Source organism: Lithobates pipiens, unplaced genomic scaffold, assembly GCF_037356315.1.
Source record: "Lithobates pipiens isolate NorthernLeopardFrog02 unplaced genomic scaffold, aLitPip1_a1.2 Scaffold_17, whole genome shotgun sequence".
Classification (NCBI taxonomy): Eukaryota; Metazoa; Chordata; class Amphibia; order Anura; family Ranidae; genus Lithobates; species Lithobates pipiens.
The window spans coordinates 9,660,427-9,687,825 of NW_027507755.1; the positions used below are offsets into that span (position 1 = coordinate 9,660,427).

Sequence of the window (27,399 nt, forward strand, 5' to 3'; positions counted from 1 at the left end):
GTTAATCCTCTGCATGGCGTAAAAAGGCAGTTTGATCCATCTACTGATAGAACAGAGGCCAGGGGACAAGCTGCACATGCTCAGTTTGGTGTGTATTGCTAGAGAGTTTTTTTTTTTTTTTGGGAGGGTGCATGTGATCAGCACAGGGCCAATCAGCACTGCCCAGATAGAGTTTCAGGGGTCTGCTGCAACAACAATCGTTTTATTCCCCAGGGCCCCTACCTAAAAATATGTTTGGGGGTTCCAAGTAATATTCTAGCCGACAAATTCAGATTTTTACATGCATGAGAGAAATGTCAGAACTGGCCCAGACTGGAGGTGATTAAAGGAGAACTCTACAAAGGCCACACTTCCAAGTAAACCTTCATTAGCAACATAATACATTTACTAATTAATGAATGCTATCGGGGTCAGACTGAAGTCAAGGCAGGAGATTCTTCCACCTAGGGCTCTATGCTGGAGGAGAAGGGACGCAAATGCAGCACCCGGGCTGTATTTTGCACTATGCAGAGCCAAACTGTCATGCAGCTCAGTCCTACAAATTATATTTTATTTTTCTTTAAACCTTTAGTTATTACCTCCACCCCCCTCTTTCTTAAGCTTTTTTTTACTATTCACTTTTTACTGTGCAAAAAAGGGAGAAAGGCTGGTGCCATGGAAGTCAGCTAAAACATTATTTTATTATTGCAGGTGAACAACAGTCAAAAAGCCAACATGTTTTGACCATCAGGCCTTAAAGTGGATAAAAAAAAACAAACAAAAAAAACAAACAGAAAAAACAGCATTAACCACCTTGCGCCCACCCTATAGCCGAATGACGGCCGTAGGGCAGGCGCGTTTGTCCGGGAGGCCGTCCCTGGACGTCCTAATGTTTACTTCCGTAATGCGCGCCGCCGCGGGCGCGCATCACGGAAGTTCCGTGTTCGCCATGTCCCCCGGGGACAGACAAACACAGATCGCTGTAAACGGCCAATCACAGCGGCCGTTTACAGCGCGATCGGCGTGTCCAATGGGAGATGATCTCATATGTAAACATATGAGATCATCTCTCAGCACCGCTCTCCCTCCTCACACAGACAGCGTGTGAGAGGGGAGAGATGAACGGCTGCAGCGGCAGCCGTTCTGCTTTCCTTTGTAAAAGTAAATTAAAAAAAAAAGTGCCATCCTCCCCCAGCAGTGCCATCCATCCTCCCCCAGCAGTGCCATCCATCCTCCCCCAGCAGTGCCATCCTGCCCCAGTGCCATCCACCCCAGTTCTACCTGCCCCCAGTTCTACCTGCCCCCAGTTCTACCTGCCCCCAGTGCCACCTGCCCCCAGTGCCACCTGCCCCCAGTGCCACCTGCTGTCAGTGCCATTTGTCCCCAGTGCCATCTGTCATCAGTGCCACGTGCCATCTGTCATCAGTGCCACGTATTAGTGCCATCTGTCATCAGTGCCACGTATCAGTGCCATTTGTCATCAGTGCCACCTGTCAGTGTCACGTGCCATCTGTTGTCAGTGTCATCAATGCCACTTATCAGTGCCATCTGTCATCAGTGTCACGCGTCATCAGTGCCATGTATTAGTGTCATCTGTCATCGGTGGCACGTGTTAGTGCCACGTATTAGTGCCATCTGTCATCAGTGCCACGTATTAGTGCCACGTATAAGTGCCACGTGTCATCAGTGCCACATATTAGTGCCACGTGTCATCAGTGCCACGTATAAGTGTCATCATTGCCACGTATCAGTGCCATCTGTCATCAGTGTCACGTGCCATTGTCCTGGAGCTTCAAAAGTGTAATAAATAGTCAACAAGTTAGATGTGTAATTTATGTTCCTAGAACACATGATGGCACTACCTGCATGTTGGGCCTCTCTATGTGGCCAGGCTGTGAAAAAGTCCAACACATGTGGTATTGTAATACTCAGGAGGAGTAGCAGAATTTTTTGGGGGGTGTCATTTGTGGTATACACATGCCATGTGAGAGAAATAACCTATTACAATGACAATTTTGTGGAGAAAAAAAAAAATGAAAAATCTTAATTTTGCAAAGAATTGTGGTAAAAAAATGACAACATCAAAAAGCTCACCATGATCACTCTTACTAAATACCTTGGAATGTCTACTTTCCAACAATGGGTCATTTGGGGGGTATTTGTACTTTCCTGACTTATTCGGGTCACAAGAAGCGAGATAGTCCACCAGTACATCAGATGTGATCAATTTTGTGCGATTCGCACCACAGCTTGTAAACTCTCTAACTTTCACAAAGACCAAATAATATCCACTAATTTGGGTTATTTTTTACCAAAGATATGTAGCAGTATAAATTGTGGCCAAAATTTATGAAGAAAAATGAATAATTTGCATAATTCTGTCATAGAAACAAAGAAATATGCGTTTTTTTTCAAAATTTTTGGTCTTTTTTCATTTATAGCGCAAAAAATAAAAACCTCAGAGGTGATCAAATACCACCAAAAGAAAGCTCTATTTGTGGGAAAAAAAGGACAAAAAATTCATTTGGGTACAGTGTTGCATGACTAATTGTCATTCAAAGTGTGAGAGCACCGAAAGCTGAAAATTGGTCTGGGCAGGAAGGGTGTTTAAGTGCCCAGTAAGCAAGTGGTTAATATTCGTAAAAAAAAAATTGAAAAAAAAAATTGAAAAAAAAAAAATAAAAAAAAATAGAAAAAAAAAATTCTTACCTTACCAGAAACCCCTGTTACTTAGCAGTCTTCCTAATCTGCCTCTTCCTACTCCGCGTTGATCTTCGATCTTCTCTCCTCCTCTCGTTGTCTTCGAGTAATGGGGTGCGCTGTGTTCTGGGAACTATGTGTTTCCTAACACAGCGCATCCCATTTACAAAGCGATGCACGACTCGCGCATGCATAGTAGGAAACGGGCAGTGAAGCCGCAAGGCCCCACTGCCTGTTTCCCCTAGTGAGGATGGCGGCGCCGAGGGACGGGTCATCCCCGGGCGGGCATCCTGGAATGGTAAGTGTCCTTATTAAAAGTCAGCTGATTGATGGTGATAAATAGAATCCACCTGTGTGTAATCAAGTCTCTGTATAAATGCACCTGCTCTGTGATAGTCTCAGGGTTCTGTTGAAAGCGCAGAGAGCATCATGAAGACCAAGGAACACACCAGGCAGGTCCGTAATACTGTTGTGGAGAAGTTTAAAGCCGGATTTGGATACAAAAAGATTTCCCAAGCTTTAAACATCCCAAGGAGCACTGTGCAAGCGATCATTTTGAAATGGAAGGAGTATCAGACCACTACAAATCTACCAAGACCTGGCCTTCCCTCTAAACTTTCAGCTCAGACAAGGAAAAGACTGATCAGAGATGCAGCCAAGAAGCCCATGATCACTCTGGATGAACTGCAGATAACTACAGCTGAGGTGGGAGAGTCTGTCCATAGGAAAACAATCAGTCATAGACTGCACAAATCTGGCCTTTATGGAAGAGTGGCAAGAAGAAAGCCATTTCTCAAAGATATCCATGAAAAGTCTCGTCTAAAGTTTGCCACAAGCCACATGGGAGACACACCAAACATGTGGAAGAAGGTGCTCTGGTCAGATGAAACCAAAATTCGAACTTTTTGCCCACATTGCAAAACGATATGTTTGGCGTAAAAAGCAACACAGCTCATCACCCTCAACACACCATCCCCACTGTCAAACATGGTGGTGGCAGCATCATGGTTTGGGCCTGCTTTTCTTCAGCAGGGACAGGGAAGATGGTTAAAATTGAGGGGAACATGGATGCAGCCAAATACAGGACCATTCTGGATGAAAACCTGTTGGAGTCTGCAAAAGACCTGAAACTGGGATGGAGATTTATCTTCCAACAAGACAATGATCCCAAACATACAGCAAAATCTACAAAGGAATGGTTCACAAATAAACGTATCCAGGTGTTAGAATGGCCAAGTCAAAGTCCAGACCTGAATCCAATCGAGAATCTGTGGAAAGAGCTGAAAACTGCTGTTCACAAACTCTCTCCATCCAACCTCACTGAGCTCGAGCTGTTTTGCAAGGAAGAATGGGCAAGAATTTCAGTCTCTCGATGTGCAAAACTGATAGAGACATACCCCAAGCGACTTGCAGCTGTAATCACAGCAAAAGGTGGCTCTACAAAGTATTAATGCAAGGGGGCCGAATAATTTTGCACGCCCCACTTTTCATTTTTTTATTAGTTAAAAAAGTTTAAAAAATCCAATAGATTTCGTTCCACTTCACAATTGTGTCCCACTTGTTGGTGATTCTTCAATAAAAATAAAAATGTTATATCTTTATGTTTGAAGCCTGAAATGTGGCAAAAGGTTGAAAAGTTCAAGGGGGCTGAATACTTTCGCAAGGCACTGTAAGTGCATGCCTTCAGATCTTGCTATGATTGTGTTTTGTATTGTCAATTTCAGTTGCACAGCCAGCAGGTCAGCTAGCAGCAGACAAAGATGGTAAATCAGCTGTCTAGACACGTTCCCCATTTGATTTTAGGTGTTGACAGATTTATGATATTTGAATGATTTGTTGACCCAAGCGTTGTTTGGAGGTCTAGAAACCATTCTGTGATATTTATTGCATGGATCTACAAGTACTGTATCATTCTGTAATAGTTTTGTGATATATTTTTATGAACATTTCGTTTTATGAACATTTTTATTGATTTATCAAAAGTACAGAATTCATTGTATTCCGAAAGTGTACAGATTTGACCAACTGCTTTTAGAAAGCACAGTAGTCAGTATTTCAAAATCTTTTGGTAGAGATCGACAGTGCAAGAAGGAGCCTTGTAACCAAAAGGTTGCTGGGAGGGAACAGGAGGAGGACAGAGAGGGAAGGGAGGTTGGACCTAAGAAGAAAAAGGCGGTAGGTAAAGGGGCTGCAGTGTAGTCAAGCTTAACCACTTAAAGTGAATGTAAACCCAATGTTATCCTTTCTAAACTACTGCCATAGGGGTGATCTATAAGGATATATATGCCTCCTGCATGTATCTTTACCTGTCAAATGTCTCCCCTCTGTCTGCTATGAGACCCGGAAAAAAAACTGCATATTCTGTGGGTGGGTCTGTTGTCTGGAGCTCGGTGGGTGGAGTCGTGATGTCAGTAGACTCCCCGCCCACCTCTACACTCCCCTTCTCAATATGCATTTTCTCCTGTGTATTTCTTACACTGAACTTCTGCTATGATCTCTAACATCCAGTGAAAAGAAAGGAAAGTAACCACATGACTTCAGCATGCCCAATTATGCTGAGGTGGGGAACATCCAATCCTTGCAGAGCAGCAGAGGAAAGGAGTGGGAGGGAATTAAAAAAGAATGCATGTCTCTTAGGCTAGTGCATGAGATATGTACATCACCTGTCACTCACAGCAAGGGGGAAGATTTGACAGTTTTTCTCTGTTTGTCAAGATTTATCTGACTGAACAATAAAAGAGGATTGCTCAGAGATGGGTTAACTATTTGTGGCAAGACTGGGCTCAAATGATAGGAAATCATATATTCTACACTATGACATAAACAAAAAAAATTTCGGGTTTACATCCACTTTAAGGACCGAGTCTCTTTTTGAGATGTGTTTACAAGTTAAAAACTGTTTTTTTTTTGGGCTAGAAAATTACTTGGAACCCCCAAACATTATACACTTTTTTTTCTAACACCCTAGAGAATAAAATGGTCGTTGCAAGACTTTGTCACACCGTATTTGCGCAGCAGTCTTACAAGCGCACTTTTTTCAGACCGAATACATTTTTTTAATTAAAAAATAAGACACCAGTAAGGTTAGCCCAATTTATTTTTATATATTGTGAAAGATAATGTTACGCAGAGTAAATTGATACCCAACATGTCACACTTCAAAATTGCGCCCGCTCGTGGAATGGCGACAAACATTTAACCTTAAAAATCTCCATAGGTGACGTTTAAAAAAAATTCTACAGGTTTCATGTTTTAAGTTACAGAGGAGGTCTAGAGCTAGAATTATTGCGCATGCTCTACCGATCGCAGCGATACCTGACGTGTGGTTTGAATACCGGTTTCATATACGGGCGCTACTAGAAGTAAAGCTAAAAGACCTCAGATCTCATATTTACACTTAAATAAAGTCAAAAATAAATAAATAATTGAATTAAAATAAAATGGCCCTTTAAGTTCTATGGGCGGAAGTGACATTTTGATTGCACTTCCGCCCTGCAGTGTTAGGGTGAGAGCCAGTTCACACATGACTTCCAGCTCGGCTTTGGGAGGCAACCTGGACACGACTTGAGTATGAATGACAGCGTGACTTGGGGCGACTTCCACACGACTTTGGGCGACTTACAACATGACTTTAAGTTAACCCTAGGCCAGGCGACTTTGACCGTGGCCAATCACAAAACAATCAGCTCTCGAGGGGGAACTCCACGCCAAATTTTAAATAAAAAACGTCAGGAGGAGGGCCTCTCTCCAGCCGCCAATAAAAGTAATCTTGCGGCGAATATGCCACAGAGACCGCTCTTATCTGAAAGCGGACCGTTGGCCAAAGAAGAAGATACCGGGGTTATGGCAGTTAGCTGCTGCCATAACAATGATATCTCCCTTCAAATGAGGATGTATATTGATGTGCAGCAGTCCGGAAGTGGTTAAAGACTAAATAAACCACCATTAGCTCCTGGAGGAAGGAAGTGTGTAGACCAGGGGCACCAAAGAGCAGAGTATGTTTACATCGTATCAGTCAACCTTGCCAACTGTAATAGTTTAGACCTTGTGCACATGGGTGTATGAATTTATGCTCCAGATATGCTGGATTTTTTTCTGCCAGAACTTTGTTCTGTATTTACGGACATTTATGCACATATGGCATGGTGGTGATGCTGGCCCCTTACCACGTGATCAGTTGTCAGCCAATGACAGCTGATCACGTGATGTAAGCAAAAGACCGGTAATCGGCTCACAGCGTGAGCAGAAAAATATCAATGCCCATAAAAGCTGCCATTCAGTGCCCATCAGTGCCTCATCGTCAGTGCCACCTATCAGTGTTGCCTATAAATGTCACCTAGGAGTGCCCATCAGTGCCACCTATCAATGCCTTTCAGTGCCGCCCATCTGTGCCGCCTCAGTGCCCACCACTGCTAACTCATCAGTGACCATCAGTGCAGCCTCATCAGTGCACATCAATGAAGGAGAAAAATGACCTGATTGCAAAATTTTATAACAAACTATAAACTGTTTTTTTTGGGGGGGGGGGGGGGGTTGGGTTCAAAATTTTGGGTCTTTTTTTTGTTTTTTAGCAAAAAATTAAAAACCCAGCAGTAATTAAGTACCACCAAAAAAAAGTCTCTATTTGTGGGATAAAAATGATAAAAATTTCATTTGGGTACAGTGTAGAATGACTGTGCAATTGTCATTCAAAGAGTGAAAGTGCTGAAAGATGAAAATTGGCCTGGGAAGGAAGGGGGTGTAAGTGGCCGGTAGGCAAGAGGTTACATTTTTGGTTTTGGGTTTAATACCATTTTAAGACTTCTTGTAACATTGGACCCATCTCTCTATCTCTATAGGGTGTACCAGCTAGTGAAGACTCTGTATTCCTTTGGGATTTTTGTAACCTACGCCATTCAGTACTACGTTCCTGCTGAAATTATTCTGCCGCTTGTTACATCAAGAGTATCCAAAAAGTGGAAGCTAGCCTGTGAACTTGGCGTGAGGACGCTGCTAGTCTGCATAACCTGTGAGTAACTTCATTTCAAAAAATGTATTATTCCTAGGTGTTGATCTTTGTTTTCCATTATGTATTTTTTTAAGTAAATGGAAAAATTACTACCTTACAGTATTATATCATTATATCCAAAGCAAAAAGTGGTTGCAAACCCTTACATATACCCAGTGAAGGAGATATCCTCAGTTGATGAACAGAGAATAAACAATTCTTCCTACATAAGTTGCACCTGTCTATCTACAGTCTTTTATTCTCTAAATCCATTCAAAGTGCTGAATTTATAAGATTGTCTGAGAATAAAGGGGGCAGAGAGCTGAAGTTACACTCTGCAGAACTCAGTGAGCTGATTGGAGGGGAGGGACACACCCCCTTCACACAGTACACAGGAACAGAGCTGAGACCGTCAATCAGCTGGAGCTCCCTCCCCGTCACCATTTTTCTCATGGTGTCCGGAAAACTTGTCGGAAGTAATTTACCCCGATAGCAGAGGAACAACCCAGCCGACAGAAATGACACGTGGTTCTGTGGATTGAGACAAGTGCACAATATAGAGGGCTATGATTTGTTCATATTTCATATCTGAGGTGTGCAACCACTTCAAAGGATAGGTTCACCTTTAGTAACATGTTACACCCGTATTTAGGGTATATGTTTAACACATTACTATGCAGCAGACCCCCTCACCCCTTCGGAGCCCCTGTGACAGTGTCTGGGCGTTCCTCTTCCCGCAGATTATCAAATTTTAAAATTAGCAAGGCTGTGTGGGGCTGTGTAGTTCTCAATAAACTGCAAGGGGGCTGATGAGCACCCCTCTTAGTCCATTCGCTCTTTCTGCAACTCTGATACTGACAGTCAGTCCATACAGAGCTGTAGGAAGAGAATGCAGGAGCCTGTCATTGCAACCACGATCCAGTAATCGCAGGTGTAGTGCTTTGCAGCCTCCTGAGAAAAAATCCTTCACCGCTCCAAAGATGCTGCTAGCAGGACTTTTTTTTACCGTCCTACTAGTGCACCGCTCCAGTGTGAAAGCACTCCGGCTTATACACTGGAGTGAAAGAGGCGCTTTTTAAGGCACTACTTTTAGAGCTGTAGCGCCTGAACAGCAGTAAAAGCCTCAGTGTGAAAGGGCTCTTACTCTATCCAAAATGAAAACAAAAACACAGAGTTGACATTTAGCTGTAAAATATGTATTTTAAGGATGTGATATCCAGATATAATCATGATAAAACCTCAAGGGTCCTGACAGTTTTTTTTTTTTTTTTTTTAATTCCTTACAAAATTTGCGTTTCCCTAGGCTAGATTATGATTGGCTGGCATGGATTAACAGGGGAACATGTCCAACTAAAGAAATGTCAAGTTACTTTCCCTTTTAAATTACTTATAGGTCTCAGTGAACGGCAGCTAATAATTACCATATCTGTAGCTTGAGGTACATTAGCATGAAGAGCAAGTAAGAATAACTATGAAAAGAAATGTGACATGCTTTCTGTATATCTGACTCGCAAAAAAAAAAAAATAGATAAAAAAAAATATATATATTATTTTTAGGAATAATAATAAAAAACAAACAAACACAATAAGGTAATTCTTAAGACTGGAGAAGCCGTGCATGGCAACCAGTCAGCTTCTGTCTTTTGTTTTCAAAGCTTAACTAAACAAGCCAATGTTAGAAGCTGATTGGTTCCTATATACAACTGATCTAGATTATAACTGCTCCAGTTTAATAAATCCCCCACAATGCTTATATTGCTGGTCAGTGAGGTTCCCTCCCTCCTATACAGGTGATCAGTGTTGGAGGGTCCCCTAAATCGGTGGTCATTGGGAGATGGCCCGCCATAAATTGGTAGTCATTGTGAAGAGTGGTTCCCTTACAGATTGCTAAAACGTTCATTGCTAAACAGTGTCAAGTGTAACATATCTGAGAGGCAGGGAATGCTTGTTGCTCAAGGGAAACCCTTAACAATGCCTGAAGAAACCCTAGGGCCCCATTGAACCCTAGTTGAGAAAAGCTGGGATAGTCTGTATTTTAGGCTCAATACACTTACTTTTGTACACATTTTTTGGCAATGTAGTCCAAAAAAAAAAACACTTTAGCGCTAAACACAAGGGGAATCTTCTATCTCGCTTGTCTCCACAATGCCCATCAAAGGTGCAGCCCTTCACTGAACTGGAAGTCTTCCAAACTGCAAAAAAAACATACATGAGGAGGCAAGCACCTAGTGGCGGGATAAGGTCATCTAGAGCCCAAGGCAAACATGCCAAACTGCCCCCACCCCCAAGATATATAAGCATTGTTTTTCAGCAAAATTCCCTTCACAAAAACACTGAGCATTAATTGGAATGTATACCTCGAAGCATAAAGTCCACCCCCCTGCTGAAATCCTCCCTCTCGGCACACATCTTTGCCCCACCCCCCTAGCTCAAATTCCCACCCCCAAAAAAAATTTACCCCCTCCTAGCACAAATCTTCTACCCTTAAAATGTCACATTCTTGTACACCTCTTCTCCCCCTAACGTCAAATGTCCCCCAAAACCCCCCCCGCCTAGCATAAATCATCTTCCACCCATCTCCCCTCCTAACATAAATCCCTCTAAATTACCACTCTTATCACTCCCCTACAAATTTACCCTCCTAGAACAATACTTACCCACGCTGCCCTCTAAATTCCCCTTTCCAACACAAATTCCCTCCCCTCTAATATCCTTGTGGTGCCCCCCCACCTCAAATGATACCACAGTACCCAGGGCAGGCATCCCTCCTGCCCATCCTTGTCCCGGGCCCCACAACAACTTTGTGCATTACCATTAATACATTTTATTGAAACCACATAGCCAAATGGAAACTCATATGCCAATAAAACAATTTTTTTTGGCACTATAGTAAAGGCCTGTAATGACATAAAAACTTTAGGAATAAAATAATCACATTATGGCCACTGGAACTAAATCTGCCAGATATAAGGAGCAACAAAACATAATTATTTCTTAAATTACAAAGGTGAGCATAATCCTATAATTGACAGTATAATTTTATTGACATAGATCATGTTTCTCATAATTGCCTTTGGGTCCTGCCAGTAGTACACAATTTCAGATGAGTTAAGTTACACACAGGTTGAGTAATTATTGCCCCAACAATATAATCTAGCAACCTTTCTGCAAAAACATGATTTGTTGGTAGTATGGGTTTGAGTAGCGCTTCATTGCAGGTGTGTAACAAATCTGATTAAATGTGACACATGCAAAGTATTCATAGACCCTCGGTTATGAGCTTGTACCTTCAGGTGATTGGACACCGGCAAACATTTCAAGGACATGCCCCCTGAGTGCCTCCCCCATAACCCGACACCACCTCTTGAGTCCTCAGTTTTTTGCTAGTGTTCCAAGGTGATGGACTTCTTCTATCTCATGGAGAAATCACTCTTCTCTTCAAAAGTTTATCATTTTATTTGTATTATTTAATTTTTTTTATTAACTACATCCATCTTTTTTTGCTGTCTGATACTACAAAAGGAGAAATGCATCTGGTTTAATGCACCTTTGTGAAATCTTGGGAGCTGTACTTGGACCTATGTTGTGGGGACAGCCTGTAATGTTGCTTTATCCAGGTACTGCATCCTGCAAAATTACTCACCTTGGCACTTAACGTAATGCGTGAAGTCAGCCACATGGTGCTATACAGATCCAGGGCCATGGGTCATCTCTATGAAACCGAGACCTTGAGGACCCCCATAGAATTTAGGTCTGGATTTTGACTGGGCCGTTCCAACACATGAATATACTTTGATCTAAACCATTCCATTGTAGCTCTGTTTGTTTAGAGTCATTGTCCTGCTGGAAGGTGAACCTCCACCCCTGTCTCAAGCCTTTTGCAGACTCAAATAGGTTTTCTTCTAAGCTTGCCCTGTATTTGGCTCTCCAATTGAGAATCTGTGGCAAGACTTGAAAATTGCTGTTCACAGATGCTTTCCATCCAATCTGACAGAGCTAGAGCTATTTTGCATAGAAGAATGGGAAAAAATGTCACTCTCTAGATGTGCAAAGCTGGTAGACCTATCCCCAAAATGATTTACAGCTGTAATTGCAGCGAAAAGTGGTTGTACAAAGTACTGACTCAGGGGGATTGAATACAAATGCCCGCCACGCTTTTCAGATATTTATTTGTAAAAAAAATTTGTTGAAAAACATTTATAATTTTCCTTCCACTTCATATTTATATGCCACTTTGTCTATCACATAAAATCCCAATAAAATAAATTTACGTTTTTGGTTGTAACATGGCAAAATTTCAACGGGTATGAATACTTTTTCAAGGCAGTGTATATACTGTCCAGCATAGTGGACAGGTAATAGGGGTTCACCCTGTTTCTCTTTGTACTGTAATAACCAGGGCAATGTTTGTAATGTATTCACTCTACACTACTGCTTTGTATTGTAAATGTTACTAAACTGCACTTGTGAAAATTGAAGACTTTACATATTCTTGACAAACTGTCTTGTTTCAAATATTGCTTTATGCAAAAGATTATACCTCCTCAGACCGAAAAAGAGCCACAGGCAGTGTCAACTCGCCAAGAGGACTCGGAGTGAAATCTAATGTAATATGTCCCAGGCTGGCAGTTTTAAGAGGTGAAAAAGCAGGTTTTTAAACCACCATTCTCTAAAACTACCCCTTAGGGCAATAACTAAACTAACTTGTGGCTTTGGGGGCATTGTTAACTTAACTTTTAAATTTCAATTTAGTTTTAGTCATAGTCTTTTGTCTAAAATGCCATTTTAGTTTTAGTTGTAGTTTGGTCATCTGGATTGTTTTTAGTTTTAATCATACTTTATTTGACTAAAATCTCCTCCAGTACTCATGTGAACTTCCACTTTCCTCTGAGCTTTGCTTATCTGTTAAAGCCCCAGCCCTCTGACTCTATCGGCACGCTGTATTGGCTGAAAGACGCAGGCTCCCTCTGTCTGCCTGCTGCCTGGAAGTTCTGGAACAATTTCCTGCAAACCACAAAGAAAAACTCCTCCTACTCAGTTGGAATGTGTCTCTACTAGCTTTGCACATGTAGACTTTGCAATATTTGTACACTCTTCTTTGCAGACTTGCTTATTTGATGGTGACCGCTTGTGGACCGCCGTCTTCAAGTTATTCCACAGATTTCCAATGGGGTTTAGGTCTGGGCTCTGACTAGGCCATGCAACATTCATCTGTTTCTCCTTCAACCACTATGTAACTTTTGCTGTGTGCTTTGGGTCATTTTTATGTTGGAAGGTAACACTTCTTCCCATTGACAACTTACTGGCAGAGGGCAACAGATTTTCCTCAAGAATTTTGTCCCATTAATTTTTTCTTTTATCCTGACAAGTGCTCCGGTCCCTGCTGCAGAGACGCACCCCAATAACAGAATATTACCACCTCCATGCTTTACTGTAAATTGTGTTACTTGAATGGTGAGCTGCATTGGTTTTCCACCAGACATATCGTTTGGTGTTGAGGTAGGTTGCCACCTCATCCCTTTAAACCCGAACACATATACATTACACAGGTTCTGATGCTAATTTAATGCATGTAAGGCACCAAGTTAGTTTAATTACCACCTTAATCAACCACAGAACCTGTGTAATTAATGTGTTTGGTTTTAAAGGGATGAGGTGGCAACCCTATGTTGAGGCCAAATAACCCAATTTTAGTCTCATCTGACCATAACACCTTTTTCTATGTGGCCTCAGAATATTTAAGGTGCATTTTGGCAAAGCTCAGTCATGACTGCATGTGGACTTTCTTGAATAGTGGCTTTTTTCTTGCAACCCTCCCATACAAGCCTCATTTGTGGAGAATTTGTGATATTTTTGTCACATGCACATAATGACCTCTCTTTGTCACAAATTCCTGCAACTGCTTCAGGGTTGCTGTAGGCCTCTTGGTAGCCTCTCTGACTAGTTTCCTCTTGGCTCTTTCATCCAGTTTGGAGCGATGTCCCGAACCAGGGAGGGTCTGTGTTGTAGCAAATACTTTCCACATCTTAAAATAGACTTCTCTGTGCCTCTAGGGCGGCATTGATAAAGCCTTTGAATTTTTTGTATCCATCTCCGGACTTGTACCTGTCTGCAACTTTATCCCAGAGATCTTTTGACAGTGCCTTGCCACCCATAGTTAATTGTTTGCTTCAGTTGCACTACCAATGACTAAAATACTCTAGGAAAGCTCTGTTCATGTTGAGCTAATCAAAATGACCACAGCTGATCAGTCTTAGCCCCTGTAAACACGGTCGGAGATTTTACCAACCAAATCCGTCGGATTTTGTCCATCGGATTTAGTCCGACGGATTTTGTCCGTCGGATTTAGTCCGACGGATTGTGTCCGAAACTGTTGCATACACACGGTCGGGCCAAGTTGGTGAAAAATCCGATCTTTCAGAATGTGATGACGTAATTTGGTTACGATGGGGCTACATTCAGGCTAGTAGCCAATAGCTTTGATGTAGGAATTTGATCTGAGCATGCGTGGCACTTGGTCCGATCAAAATGCTATACATATGATCGGATTAGGTCCGACCGGCCCAGTTGGTCGGGAAATATTTCCAACATGTTGGAAAATTGGGTCGGACGGAGATTCGGACGGAATCAGTCCGATGCATACCACACACAGTCGGATTATCCGACGACCCGGTCCGATAAGACGCATTCCGACAGATTCTCCGACCGTGTGTACAGGGCTAAATGGGTTTGCGTGTCATTGAGAATGTGATTTAGCTACACCTGATTGAGTTTACAAGTCATTTTTAGTCAGGGTGATGCTTTTTCAACTCAGTGATTTATTTTTTATTTTCTGACATGCTGTCCTGCTGTAAAAAAGACTGTGCTCTGTTAAACGAATCAATCCCAAATCTGTCAAATAAAAAACTCAAAGTATGACACAATTTTATAACGTCTCTCCAATGCTTACTAGTGTTACTATATATGTGCCATTTTGGCACTATATCAAGAGTGAACAACAATTCTTTCTTTATAATATGAATACCATCCCAAGTGATATATCCTCCACCGCTTATGATCGAGATCACTCACCGATGTTTATTATTATTGTTATTATTCAGGATTTATATAGCGCCAACGGTTTGCGCAGCACTTTACAATATGAGGGCAGACAGTACACTTACAATACAAATCAATACAGGAGGGATCAGAGGGCCCTGCTCGTTAGAGCTTAAAATCTAGAAGGGAGGGTCAAGGTGAAACAAAAGGTAATAACTGTGGGGGGATGAGCCGATGGAGAAAATGAAAATACAGTTAGGTGTGGGTGGGGTAGGCTTCTCTGAAGAGAAGGGTTTTCAGGGATCGTCTAAAAGCTTATAAAGTAGGAGATAGGCGGACAGATAGGGGTAGGGCATTCCATAGGATTGGACAGGCTTTGAAAAAGTCCCGGAGGCGAGTATGGGAAGAGGTCTTGACAGGAAGGAAGAGGACGAGTAGGTTGGTATTTAGAGACTAAGCTAGTGATGTAGCTGAGGGCAGAGTTGTGGGTGGCTTTGTACGTAGTTGTTAGTATTTTGAATTTAATTATTTGGCTGAGCGGAAGCCAGTGGAGGGATTGAAAGAGAGGAGTAGCAGACACCGAGCGATTGGTAAGGTGGATGAGTCTGGCAGCAGCATTCATGATAGATTGAAGAGGTGACAGACTATGTAGAGGTAAGCCAATGAGAAGGGAGTTGCAGTAGTCGAGGCGAGAGATGACCAGCGAGTGTTTGTTGTGTCATTGGTTAGTTTAGTGGCTGGTGCTGAAGAACCAGCAAACAAGTGTTTTCCCTTATCAGGGCGCAATAGTCTGCAGATCCGTGGTTAATGATTTTAACTCTCCTCCATTGTAGCTGATCAATCTTGACATCCAGCAAGCAGTTATCCTCCCTTTGCAAGACAAAATAATCTGCATATCCAAAGTAGTCAATTCCAACTCTCCTCCACTATTTAGCAATCAATCTCTCCAGAGAGGTAAACCGAAATAAAAGAAAAGGAGCGCAGCATAGCGTAAAATTGTAAGTTTCTTACTTTATTAAAACCAGATGGCATTCACATTTGTCGGTGTCTCCTGACACTGGTAAAACAGGCATGGGTTACATATGGATCTATCCTGGATCTCTCAATATCGCAAGTAGACAATGAATGTAGCTTAGTAACGACGCCTCCAACAGCACACCTTACGTACGTTTTGTCGTTAGACATCCTCACGGGGCAATGGAATGATCGTTAACGGGCTTCATTTAAATACACCATAATACTAATTCATAATAACTTAAAATTAACCAATATGCTCTAAAAACTACAACCCTGTGCAAGCTCTCACTCCTAATATGTCCCTCCCGGCACTCAATAACCATTCTGAGTAATTTATCATGGAGATGAATAAAACTTAAAAGGTGACTCTACTAAAATGTCACTACGATCAATCTATGATATGATTTTAATCTTCCACCTAGGTTTTTCAATCATTTTTGTCCAAAAATTAACATAATGAACCATCTACTGTGCACAAATGATTATTCACCCACTGTGTGGGTTATATTACAGTATATCTGTACCTCTCCAATGAGGGATGATCTTCTCTGTCCTACAAAACTTTAGACCACTGGGATCCAGGTTGTGTTTATATTTAAAGTGTCTAGACACACTATGATTCTCCAAACCTTTTTTGATATTGCTGATATGTTCTCCCATTATAACACTTAATTTTCTCGTAGTCCTAACCTATGTAGCTGCGTGGAAATAAAAATTCAAAATTCAGAACAGAGGTATTGAAATGACAGCTCCTCTCCCCTTTTCTCTGACTGCAGGGACTACCAGCCTTCTAGCCTTCTAGTGTAAACTAACAGCAGATGCTCCAAGATGCTTGGACAGTGATCAACATCAGAGCCTTGGTTATCTTTGAAACGTAATTATGCTACAGTTCAGGCAGCTAGAGATGGCAGTGAGGGCTTGTTTTAAAGCTTGTACAGCTTGTTAATCACTTGCTGCCAAATCATGTACTTGTTACGTCATTTGACTTCAAGTGGTTGTACCGGGATGATGCCAAAAAGTGCCAGAAAATGCCTGGTCTTCAAGTGGTTAAGAAGTGTGTGTGTGTGTGTGTGTGTGTGTGTGTGTGTGTGTGTATATATATATATATATATATATATATATATATATATATATATATATATATATATAGTCCATAGTCTATTATAGGTGCATTTTAATCCAAAAAATCTGTTAATTTTATTTAGATTAACTGCTCTGACTATACAGTCCCTTGTGCACACCCAGAATTCAGAACTAGGCTGGAGCATCCTAGCACCGGGGTTTTGATGCTTCTACAAATCTCCTAAAAATAAACAAAACCATACTCTCCCAAAATAGGTCACACCATTTATGTCAGATGATCTGGATGACATTTGCGTTCACTGCGCAAATGCTCATGTAGGTGAATGCAAATATCATCTAGTGATTGTAAACCTGTAAAAATGTCGCTGTCATGCTAATTTGTGCCCTCGTCAACCCAACTTAATGTTATCTTAATGTTACGTTCACAGTTTACACAAAACATGTTTTTCTACTGCCTGCGTAAGAAATGTATCATAGAACAGGAAATAACTTGAGCTGTACCATTCCGAAAGTTGGATAGAATATGTGTAATTATGGGGCTCGTTTATGCTTGCATTGGTCTGTTAAATGTGATCCGTTGTGGATTGTTTTTCAGAGTGGCATAGACACGACGGCTGACAGACAATGTTGCTGCCTCCTAAATACCGTGTTTAATTTTTTTAAATTTCTTTTTTAATAGCCAAAACAGGCTTTTTGAATGGGAATACTGCACAATGACAGCAAGCCTAGTTGTCACATACCTTACAGCAGAGTCTGACTGCTGGGGGTGGCCTCTTGCGTGGTTCCAGTCTCAACACCCCTGGAAGTGGGGACAGGGAGTGTTGAGGCAGCGAAAGGGTGCAGGTGCCTGCAGATTGAAGATAGAGGCTTGAAGACACTGGATCCTCACGGAAGAGATGTAGACTGGTCACCAGAGGTGTTCAGCGGAAGCCAAGCAGGTACGAGGAAAACACTGCAGGTCAGGAATAAGCAAGCTTGGCAACTGGCTGGCAACGAGGTTCAGGAATGGAAGGCAGGTTCGTAGTCAGGAACGAGCAGAGGTCTGGTAATGTGCTGGCAGTGAGGTACAAAGTCAGGAAGCAAGCCAAAGTAGAAAGTCCAAGCCGAGGTCAGTATAAATCCAGGAAGTAGTAAGCAGGGATGATCCAAAAGAGTAGTCAAGCAAGCCGGGTAATCAGGAACAAGGTAACAGGTACAAACAGCAATCAGGTATCTCAGGAACGAGCTGAAGATGATCCAGCACTGTTATCAGGTCAGGACCCTGTTTATATATGGTGACATGTGCCAGGATTGGTGGATGTGGTCGTGCGTGAGTACGTACATACGTTCAGTTTAGCGCGCAAGTGCATCTACGTGTTCGTATTGGCGTGTGCATGCATCCGTTTGGTTCCGTAACTCGTTCGCCTCTGACGGGGACACCGCGCATGGCTCTTGGAACGAAAATAAGCTGCTGTTACATGGGGACGGACATTCACACGGTGAGTTCCCTGACACTAGTATTTGGTTCACGGTCGCAGCGCCGTCTCTATTGAGTCATGTTTAGCGGTGCTACTTCCCACCGAACATGATGAGGGGGATCATTTTTGCCGCAAAGTGCCATGGCATGTGTACAATTCTTTTACCACCTCCCCCAGCCACAACTGAAAACTAAGCCTTAAATCAGCAGACTAGATCATATTTTGTAGTAAATATATAGGGGTGCGCAAATGAAACTTTGAGTTGGAAAAAATGACAGAAAATTGCAACTTTTTATAATTTGTTACTATTTATTCCCAATAACAAACAGGGAAATAAAAAAATATATGTATCCAGATTTGCTACTAAATAAAAGCACTATCTGTCCCACAAACAAATGATGTATAATACATTAGGGTAGACCATAGTTTTTCAATCACGGTGCCCCATACACACTATCAGATTATCTGCTGAGTTTTTCCTTCAGATTTACCAAAACCATATAATATGAGGACAAACCATAGGAGTTTCAATGTGTATGCAATCAGGCAGGCCCTTCTACTACATGGTTTTGGTAAATCTGAAGGAAAAACTCAGCAGATAATCTGATAGTGTGTATGGGGCTTTTGAGTTCCCCCTGTGTTACTGTGAACACAAGATTCACAGTTTGCCCTGGTTCAGAGACAGATGAGAGGATCCTGTAATCCAAGGGGGGCCCCTGTGGTGATGGTAACTTTAATGTAATGGGGTACTCCAATATGATGGGGGCTTTCATTTATAGGGTGGGCCTGAATCCATGATGGGGGAGCTCCAATGTGAATAAGGGACTTTGAGGGAAGGTTTTTCACTGATACGTAACATGAAATTTTTTTCATTTTAGTCGCTCTGAGATTTTGCATGCTTTTAAAGGGTGCCTCAACTTAAAAAAAGGTTGGAAAACACTGAGGGAGACTACAAAACCTAAAAGATATAATGCGTGAAACCAAGACATCACCAAAACCAAAAACTCTCTGGGATTGGAGGGGATTTGGGGAGAAGATACCTGGGGACTCAAGTGGTTAATGGTGCACAGAGCTGCCCTGGCGTGAAGACATTTCCTGGCATCCCTGAGGACTGCCCAGTGCTGGAGGTAGAAAAGGTATTACAAAACCTAGAATAAAATACTGCCAGGGGGTATCTTGGGGGGGCGGGGGGGCGTACATAGCCTGGAGTTAGGCTCTAGCACACCACCTGATGAAATCAGTTGGCAAATACAAACATTTTTATATGCAAAATTTCGTATTTACTGAGTTGAAAGAAGTAACACGTGTATTTTTTTTCTATTCCTTGTGACTGCATACTTTAATTTTTTATTATGTTTCACTGACCAAGGGAACTCTGGAGGGTTAGCGATGCGTACAGTTTGTTTACAGCTCTAAAAGTATGCATAGTCTTTCCAAAGTGCGTTGGAGATTTTTTCCACGATGAGTACATATGAATATAATGATTCTTTTTTGTTTTCCTATTAATGTGAACTGAAGCAATCTTTCCAAGGTTTCTACTTGTCTATAGTCGATTCTGTGTGTTTTCCAGTTGTAATGGATATTTCAAGTACTGTTGCTTTTGACTGCATGAATTATACACTCACAAATCTTTTTTTTGTTAATATTTTATTATATCTTTTCATGTGACAACACTGAAGAAATGACACTTTGCTACAATGTAAAGTAGTGAGTGTACAGTTTGTATAACAGTGTAAATTTTCTGTCCCCTCAAAATAACTCAACACAGCCATTAATGCCTAAACCGCTGGCAACAAAAGTGAGTACACTCCTAAGTGAAAATGTCCAAATTGGGCCCAATTGGACATCGCTGGAGAGAGAAGGAGCTTAGGTAGGTAATTGGGGGGCCCTGGGAGGGGCTGCTACACACAGAATGTTTTTTTTTTATCTTAAGACCCCTTTCACAGAGAGGTACTTTGCAGGCGCTACAGTGCTTAAAATAACACCTGCAAAGTGCCCTGAAACAGCCGCTGCTTTGTCTCCAATGTGAAAGTCCCCCCAAGGGCTTTCACCCTAGAGTGGTGCGCTAACAGGACGGTAAAAAAAGTAATGCTAGCAGCATCTTTGGAGCGGTGTATACACCGCTCCTTCAACTGCTCCTGCCCATTGAAATTAATGGGGCAACGTGGCTATACCGCCGGTTTTCAGCCCTTTCTCAGCCACTAGCGGGGGCTAAAACGGCCCCGACATCAGCGGAATAGCGCCAACGCACCTCCCGCCGTGTGAAAGGGGCATAATGCATAGAATGCATTAAGAAAAAAAAACTTCTGCCATTACAGCTCCATTAACCCTTTTCTTTGTAGGCTCAGGTGTTGGCTGTTCGTTCTGCTTGGGGTTGTTTATAAGGCCCCTTCCACACTAAGGCCACGTACACACGCAGGGACTGTTCGCTCAACTTTGTCCGCTGAACAGTGTTTCGGCGGACAGTCCGCTCGTGTGTGGGCTTTCATCGGACAGTTTCAGCGGACAGTCTGCTGAACAAAGTTTTTCGGAAATTCCGAAAAACTGTCCGCTGAAACTTTGTTTCAGCGAACAGTCCCCTCGTGTGTAGGCTTGTTCGTCAAACTAAGTTCCGCGAATGCTCAGAAAGGATTTACACGCCGAAGTTTGCATTGCAGTGTATAGGACGTCGTTTTCTAGTCCCGTCGTACGTGCCGTTCACGTCATCGCGCACGGTTTCAGCGGACTGTTCGTTCGTCGTGTGTGGGCAAGTCCGTCCAAGCTAATTTTGAGCGGACTGTCCGCTGAAACTGTTTGACGGACAAAGTTGGGCGAACAGTCCCCGCGTGTGTACGCGGCCTGAGGCTCTTCTAAACTGCCATTAAAACACTGAGTGCTTTTGAAGAGCTTTCCATTCATTTCAATGGAGAGGGGTGTTTTTTCACCGCCCTGCCAGCACGCTGCCCCAGTGTGAAAGCATTCATTGATTTTAATGGAAATAGGTTTTCGTAAGCTTTTCACCTTTTTTTTTGTGTGAAAACGCCTGAAAAGCGCCTCAGTATAAAAGGGGTCTTAATGTATCCTTAATGTATCCTCACCACTGGGCTTTGTACTGAGGGATCTTTAGGCCTCTTTCACATAGGCAAACCTAAATCAGAACTAAACTATAACGTACATATGATCAGAATTTTGGTCGGAAAAAGCTCTGATGTTTTTTCCCGATTTCGCTCAAGCTGTCTTGCATACACACGGTCACACCAAATTCCGACCGTTAAGAACACAGTGGCGTACAACACATATGACAGGACTAGAATAAAGGAAGTTCAATAGCCAGCAGCCAATAGCTTCCGTCTCGTAGTTGAGTCTGAGCATGCGTGCGTTTTTGCGCATCGGAATTGCATACACGCGATTGGAATTTCCGTCTGAAAAATTGAGAACCTGCTCTCAATCTTTTGCTGGCGGAAATTCGGCCAGCAAAATTTCGATGTGCATACACACGTTCGCATTTTACCGCCAAAAAGCCCTCATCAGTCTTTTGCTGGCCGAAATTCCAACCGTGTGTACACGGAATAAGTCATAAAGGATAACTATAATGACTTTTGACCAAGTTATTTTTTATTTTTTTACAGTTTGTTTTTTAAATGATATTCTTTACTCTATATTTCTTTACTATTTAAATTAAACATTTTTACTATCAAACCTCTATAAGAGGATGCATCCAGTGCACTGGTGACCCAGAGCATTATGGGTGTTCTTAAGAAATAATGCATTAGAAGCAGGTTTTATTTCAAACCCTTTCTCTCTTTTTAAGGTTCTGTATGACCTTTCTAAACAGAGCAGATGAGAGCTAGTGGGAATATCACTTCTCTGATTTGTTTAACTATGGGTATAAATTTGAGTTTCAGCCTCTCAAGTTCTTTATACAGGCTTCTTTTAAGCCAACCATAGGCGGAGCAATTTTCTTTCCTGCAACCATGGATTGCAGGAAAGAAAATCGCTTGATTCGCCCACCAACACAGTCATCGTTGATGGGGGAACCCCTCCCACGGAGCCAATAATAGCTGTTAGCAATAATTGCATGTAAAATCGACAGGCTTGTTGTAGCCAAGTTGACCATTCAATCAACTTGGGTACATTCAGCCTGCCCATACATTGGTAGAATCTCTGCCGGTTTCCTCTGAACCCCCTTTAGCACCAGAACAAATGGATAACATGATAATTGGAACCTGGATCCCTGCATTGTTAGGAAATAAACATGAAATATTACAATATACTATTTTATATTTACCTAAGAAAGGAGAAAATATGTTTTAAATGCAGGCATCATTCAGATAGCATCTTTTTCTGCTGGCGATTCCCTGCCCCATAAAAACAATCATAGCGGCTTGATTAATTTCACGGGCAGTGGCCTTTGCCACCCTCCAGTGCTTCTACCAGCTCGCCCGTGCATTCAGTGAGCTGGAGAATGAATCGGCTGGCGGCGGCCATTTACCATAGAGCTGACCGAGGACCAGATGGTCCCCGGTTATCTCTCTGACCTTCAGAGGCCGGGCGCACCGTTATGACATCACGGCTGGCTCGGCAGATGTAAACACTGCCGTTTCTTCAGCTGGGAACTCAAACTGTGTTGTTTTTTGGTTTTTGATCTCAGGCTTTCCAGCCTAGAGATGAGATCTGGGGATTTATAGACCCCAGGTCTGGCTGTAAAGAGGACCTGTCATGGCCTATTTCAAGGGGTGTTTACATTCCTTTTAATAGGAATAAAAGCGATCCAAAAAATAATGTAAAGGTAAAGTGTCAAAATCTAAAAATAACAGTAAAATAAACCAAAAAAATTTAAAGTTCTGCCGTCCCCGCATGCTCGCACGCAGAAGCAAACGCATATGTACATCGTACCTGCTTATGTAAACGGTATTCAAACCACACCTGTATGGTATCACTGCAAACATTAGAGCAATAATTGTAACACCTGTACTGTAACTATAAACAGGTAACCTGTAAAAAAAATGTAAAGCATCACCTATGGAGATTTTTACGTTTTAATGTTTGGCGCCATTCCACAAGTTAAAAAGGCCATACACTGATAATGTAATTTTTTTTCACAAACCTTTATTTAGCCAGGCATGCATGCTGCAAATGCCAGTTTACTAACCTCCCCTCCCTGATACTTTTCACCCTCATAAGCTTAGGCATAGAACATTGAGTGAGTGAAGAGTTTTACTTGTAGTAATCTCATGTTTTAATTACCTATAATTAAAGTAGATTTTTTTTTTCACCTAATTTTTTTTTTTTTTTAATTGCCCAATGGTTACCGGTCCTGCTGCCAATGTTGATATCCTGTCACTTGAAGAGCTAAGCTGGTTCAAAAATCTTAAGGGATAATTTCACCTTTTATAAAAAAAAAAAAATAATAGTAATAAATACACATCTTTTTGAAGGTAAAAAAATTTACATTTATTATTTTTTTACACTGGAGCCTTTATACCATAGCACTTGTAGGTGCAATGTCAAGATTCTGAAGATTATCAGTATACTGTCTGCCTGTACTTTCAATATTTGGCAGGCAGTTAATAAATTGCAGGAAGAATCAATGAACTACAAAGATACTCACCAGCACCCTCACAGTTCATTAAGAACTACAAGCCGTTGGCCACAGTTGATGACAGTACTTGTAGTTCAGTAATTCACAGGACTCTGTAAATTAATGACATGGCTTTGTGGGCGTAGCCGCGCATAACCATGCTGTTTTTTATTTGTGACAGTGGGTGCAGGGAGAGGATCCCCCACCTGCTGTCACAGAGAGGGAATTGGGGGGTAGAGCAAGCAGGAGCTGGAACACATTACATTTTCCACCCTAAATACAAGTGGAACATGTTTCAAAGGCAAACTTAGCCTTTAAGAATCTGACACGCTTCTGGAAGTGTCAGATGATTAAACCCCCCATTTGCTGTGGTTTCACCTTTCAACAATCATATCACTAAAGGGCACAATAGTGACATAGTATCCGGTCAGTAGAACGACAGAGTGCAGCGGTATGTTGGAAGCATATTATTTTTTGGTAGCAAAATATGCTGGCCTGGGTAGAGGACCGGGTATATATTAAAACCTTTTATTTTACGGGGAGTGTTTTTAACATTTCCATAGCATGGAAATTTTTCTTCTTTAACGGTATTATTAACTCTAAGCAAATATTTCCTATTTCTCACATTAATATAGATATTCTTAAATATTACAGATATTAAAATTGTAGATATTCTTTTTCACATCTCCGTTGTTGAATTTGAAGAGGGTTTTTCTAAATAGATAAAAGGCAACATTTTATATTTCCACAATGAATAGAACTTTATTATGCACAACTTTTTAATTTACTACTTTTATTTTTGTATGATCTATATGCTTTCCATAAAAATAAAAAAAAATTCAAAACAAGTCCGTTAACATCTCATGTATTCTCGCTTTTCACAATTTTCATCCTATTGTGTTCCTTGAATGAATGATAAGACCAGCTCACGCTGTATCATACGATTCAAAGTCAGTTTTTTTTTCTCTATGAAGGCTTTTAAAATCTGCAAAATATGGATTCAATTATTTGCCACGGAGGGACATGAAAGGGAGATATACTTTTTTTTTTTTTTTTTTACAAGTTCTGAAATCAGTCTTGTAAAATGACCCCATTCTGTCTTATTCATCTCATAGGCGGCTTAACAAAATATATTGAGTGAACTAATTTCAAAACATGGATATCCTTTCCACAGTGCAGAATATAAAGCCACTGGCACGAGCCAGCTGGTTTCTGTTATTTTTTCTTATAGTGATATATGTAGATAAGCTGTTTGCTGCTTTTTTTTCATTTGATGCAATTTTCATGAATTATAAAAATAAATCTGCAAGTCAGTTTATACAAAAAATAGTGATTATCTTCATTATGACAGCAGTTTTGTTGCCCTTAATATTTGTGTGTCATTACTGAGGCAACGTCATATGTTGTATTTCTGGAAACAGGTTGCCACTTGACATGGGGACATGCGGCAGCCAATCAGCGTGCATCCTGTTGCTATAAAGGCTGGAATTGGGTCATTTCAATTACTTTTTTATTTTTTTTATTTTTTATTAAGTAAATCGAACACTAGGCTAGGCAAATAAATGAAGTCAAGGATAATTTTATTTTTGAGAATGTTAAGAAATTGTGCTTCAAGCAGAAGTTATTATATGTCCGTTTTAACTTGGGAAAGCCAGGCTCATCAAACCACTTAGAGTCTCCGTATTTAATAAAAACTTGTTAGTTGGAAGATTTAACTTTTCAACTATTGAGATAAACAATATGTCATTACTAAATCCTGAAATAGCCAAATATGCTTTCTGCTATCAGTTACTTTAAAGCTAGTAACCACTTGTTCTAATGTATCTGAAATCACAACTCCATCTCATATTTTTTTTCTGAGTTTTGTACAGTTAGTGGGAGTGGTAAAAATGTTTTTCAGGCTATTCTTGTCATTCGTGCCCCTTTGGGGAGATTACCCTCCACTGACTGTCCCAGGGAGACAACGGGATGTAAGATAAATCCCTCCAAAGTTGAGGGAGATCTAAAAAAGTTATCACCAGAAAAATGCCCTACTCTGGAGAAAACCGTAGAACTGTAATATTTTGGATCTTCCATCACTTTTACAGTGATGGTCACTAGATCAAGTTCTGACTGTACTATATGCTCAACATATCTCAAATTGGTTCTAGCTAATATCTCATACTTTTGTCACCTACGTTTTCATACACAAGGTGAGGGGCTTCAGGATTTATGACTGAGGTTTGGATAAACAGACTTGTTTTCAAAGATCTTAATAAGTTCTGTTCTCCTAGGACCACATCTTACCTGGTAGCCAGACCTCTGTCCACCGGCCTATATACTGTATATGTGAACTAAATGATACTCAAGGCTCTTTCTGTCTCTCTCTTATTCACCGTACACACAATCCAAAAATCAGGCGACAGATCGTCTGACTTTTTTCACTTACCAGTCACAATTAGAAATTGAATAGGTTACTAAAGTCACAAAAATTCTTGTACGACAGGAAAAAAAAGCTGAAGTGATGTAATGTATTGTAGTGTATTCCTATTGTATTTTCGGGCGATAACTGTACTGACTAGAAGAGATCCTTCCACAGCTACCGGTACAATTTGGACAGCTTCTGACTCCTTGTCCCCCATTTTCCAGACTTATCATGATAGTTGCATGCATCTGCCCCTGAAGAGTGGTATTGTCCACGAAACGCATCGGGCTTATAGGATGCATTCTCATACCTACTGATAGGAACCTATTTAGACTCATTATCTACAACCAAATGTGTTTTTTTACCATTGTTTACACTGCACAGTGCCATTTAGGTGACGTGTACATATTAATCTGCAATAATTCATTTTACCCTATTAAATCTCTTGTCAATTTTATATGCTGCCCTTTGATATGTATATGTAATTATGTAATGTATTCATGGGGTCAATACCATGTATGTGTATACATAAACCTTTTCTACTATGTGCATCATTGTTATATATTGTCAGACTCAATATGCCAATTAAATATACGTTCTAATTATCTCACCCCCACAATCAATAGCCTCATTCAAAGTCCCACCTTCCTTTTTCTTATAACTGTACGGACTAAACAAAAATCGCATGATCTGGTATCATACGAGTAAAAATGTTTGTGCTTGTCCGATCAAATAATATCGGATGAACTGTCATGGTCGGCTCTCGAAAGCTCTGTACTAACGATCTGATTATTGTACAATCACGGTGAAACCAGTATTTTTCATCCGATTTTTGGATCCTGTGTATGGGGCATTACTTTCTCTGCTGTGGGAGCCTGCTGCTGGGTAACAGGGCTGACTGATGACAGAAGACTAAAAAGGTACATATGCTGCATGTTTATTTTGAGGAACCCTCGACCTTGCATTCTCCTACCTATGCACTCCGTGCAACCTCTCCAAAGATCCTTTTCATATCACCACCCTATCAGTTTTGCTCTCTCCCTGTTTTCCACCACCTTTCCCTTCAACCGCCTAACAGTCACCCGTAGAAACCTTTGCCACTACAAACCTTCTCTTCTCTATTCTGCTACTGACCACCTCTATGACAAAATCTCATCCCTGTCCTGCCCCAATC

The 27,399-nt window shown here is 41.3% G+C and overlaps 1 protein-coding gene across 1 annotated transcript in view; it reads left to right on the forward strand.

Annotated features, from left to right (window-relative positions):
* The window catches only part of SLC36A4 (solute carrier family 36 member 4), a 389,091-nt gene that overhangs the window by 145,544 nt on the left and 216,148 nt on the right, over positions 1 to 27,399 (forward strand). The window contains exon 10 of the mRNA XM_077484990.1: positions 7,518 to 7,687. Coding sequence (XP_077341116.1) covers positions 7,518 to 7,687 — 170 coding nt within the window. The remainder of the gene's footprint in view (positions 1 to 7,517; positions 7,688 to 27,399) is intronic.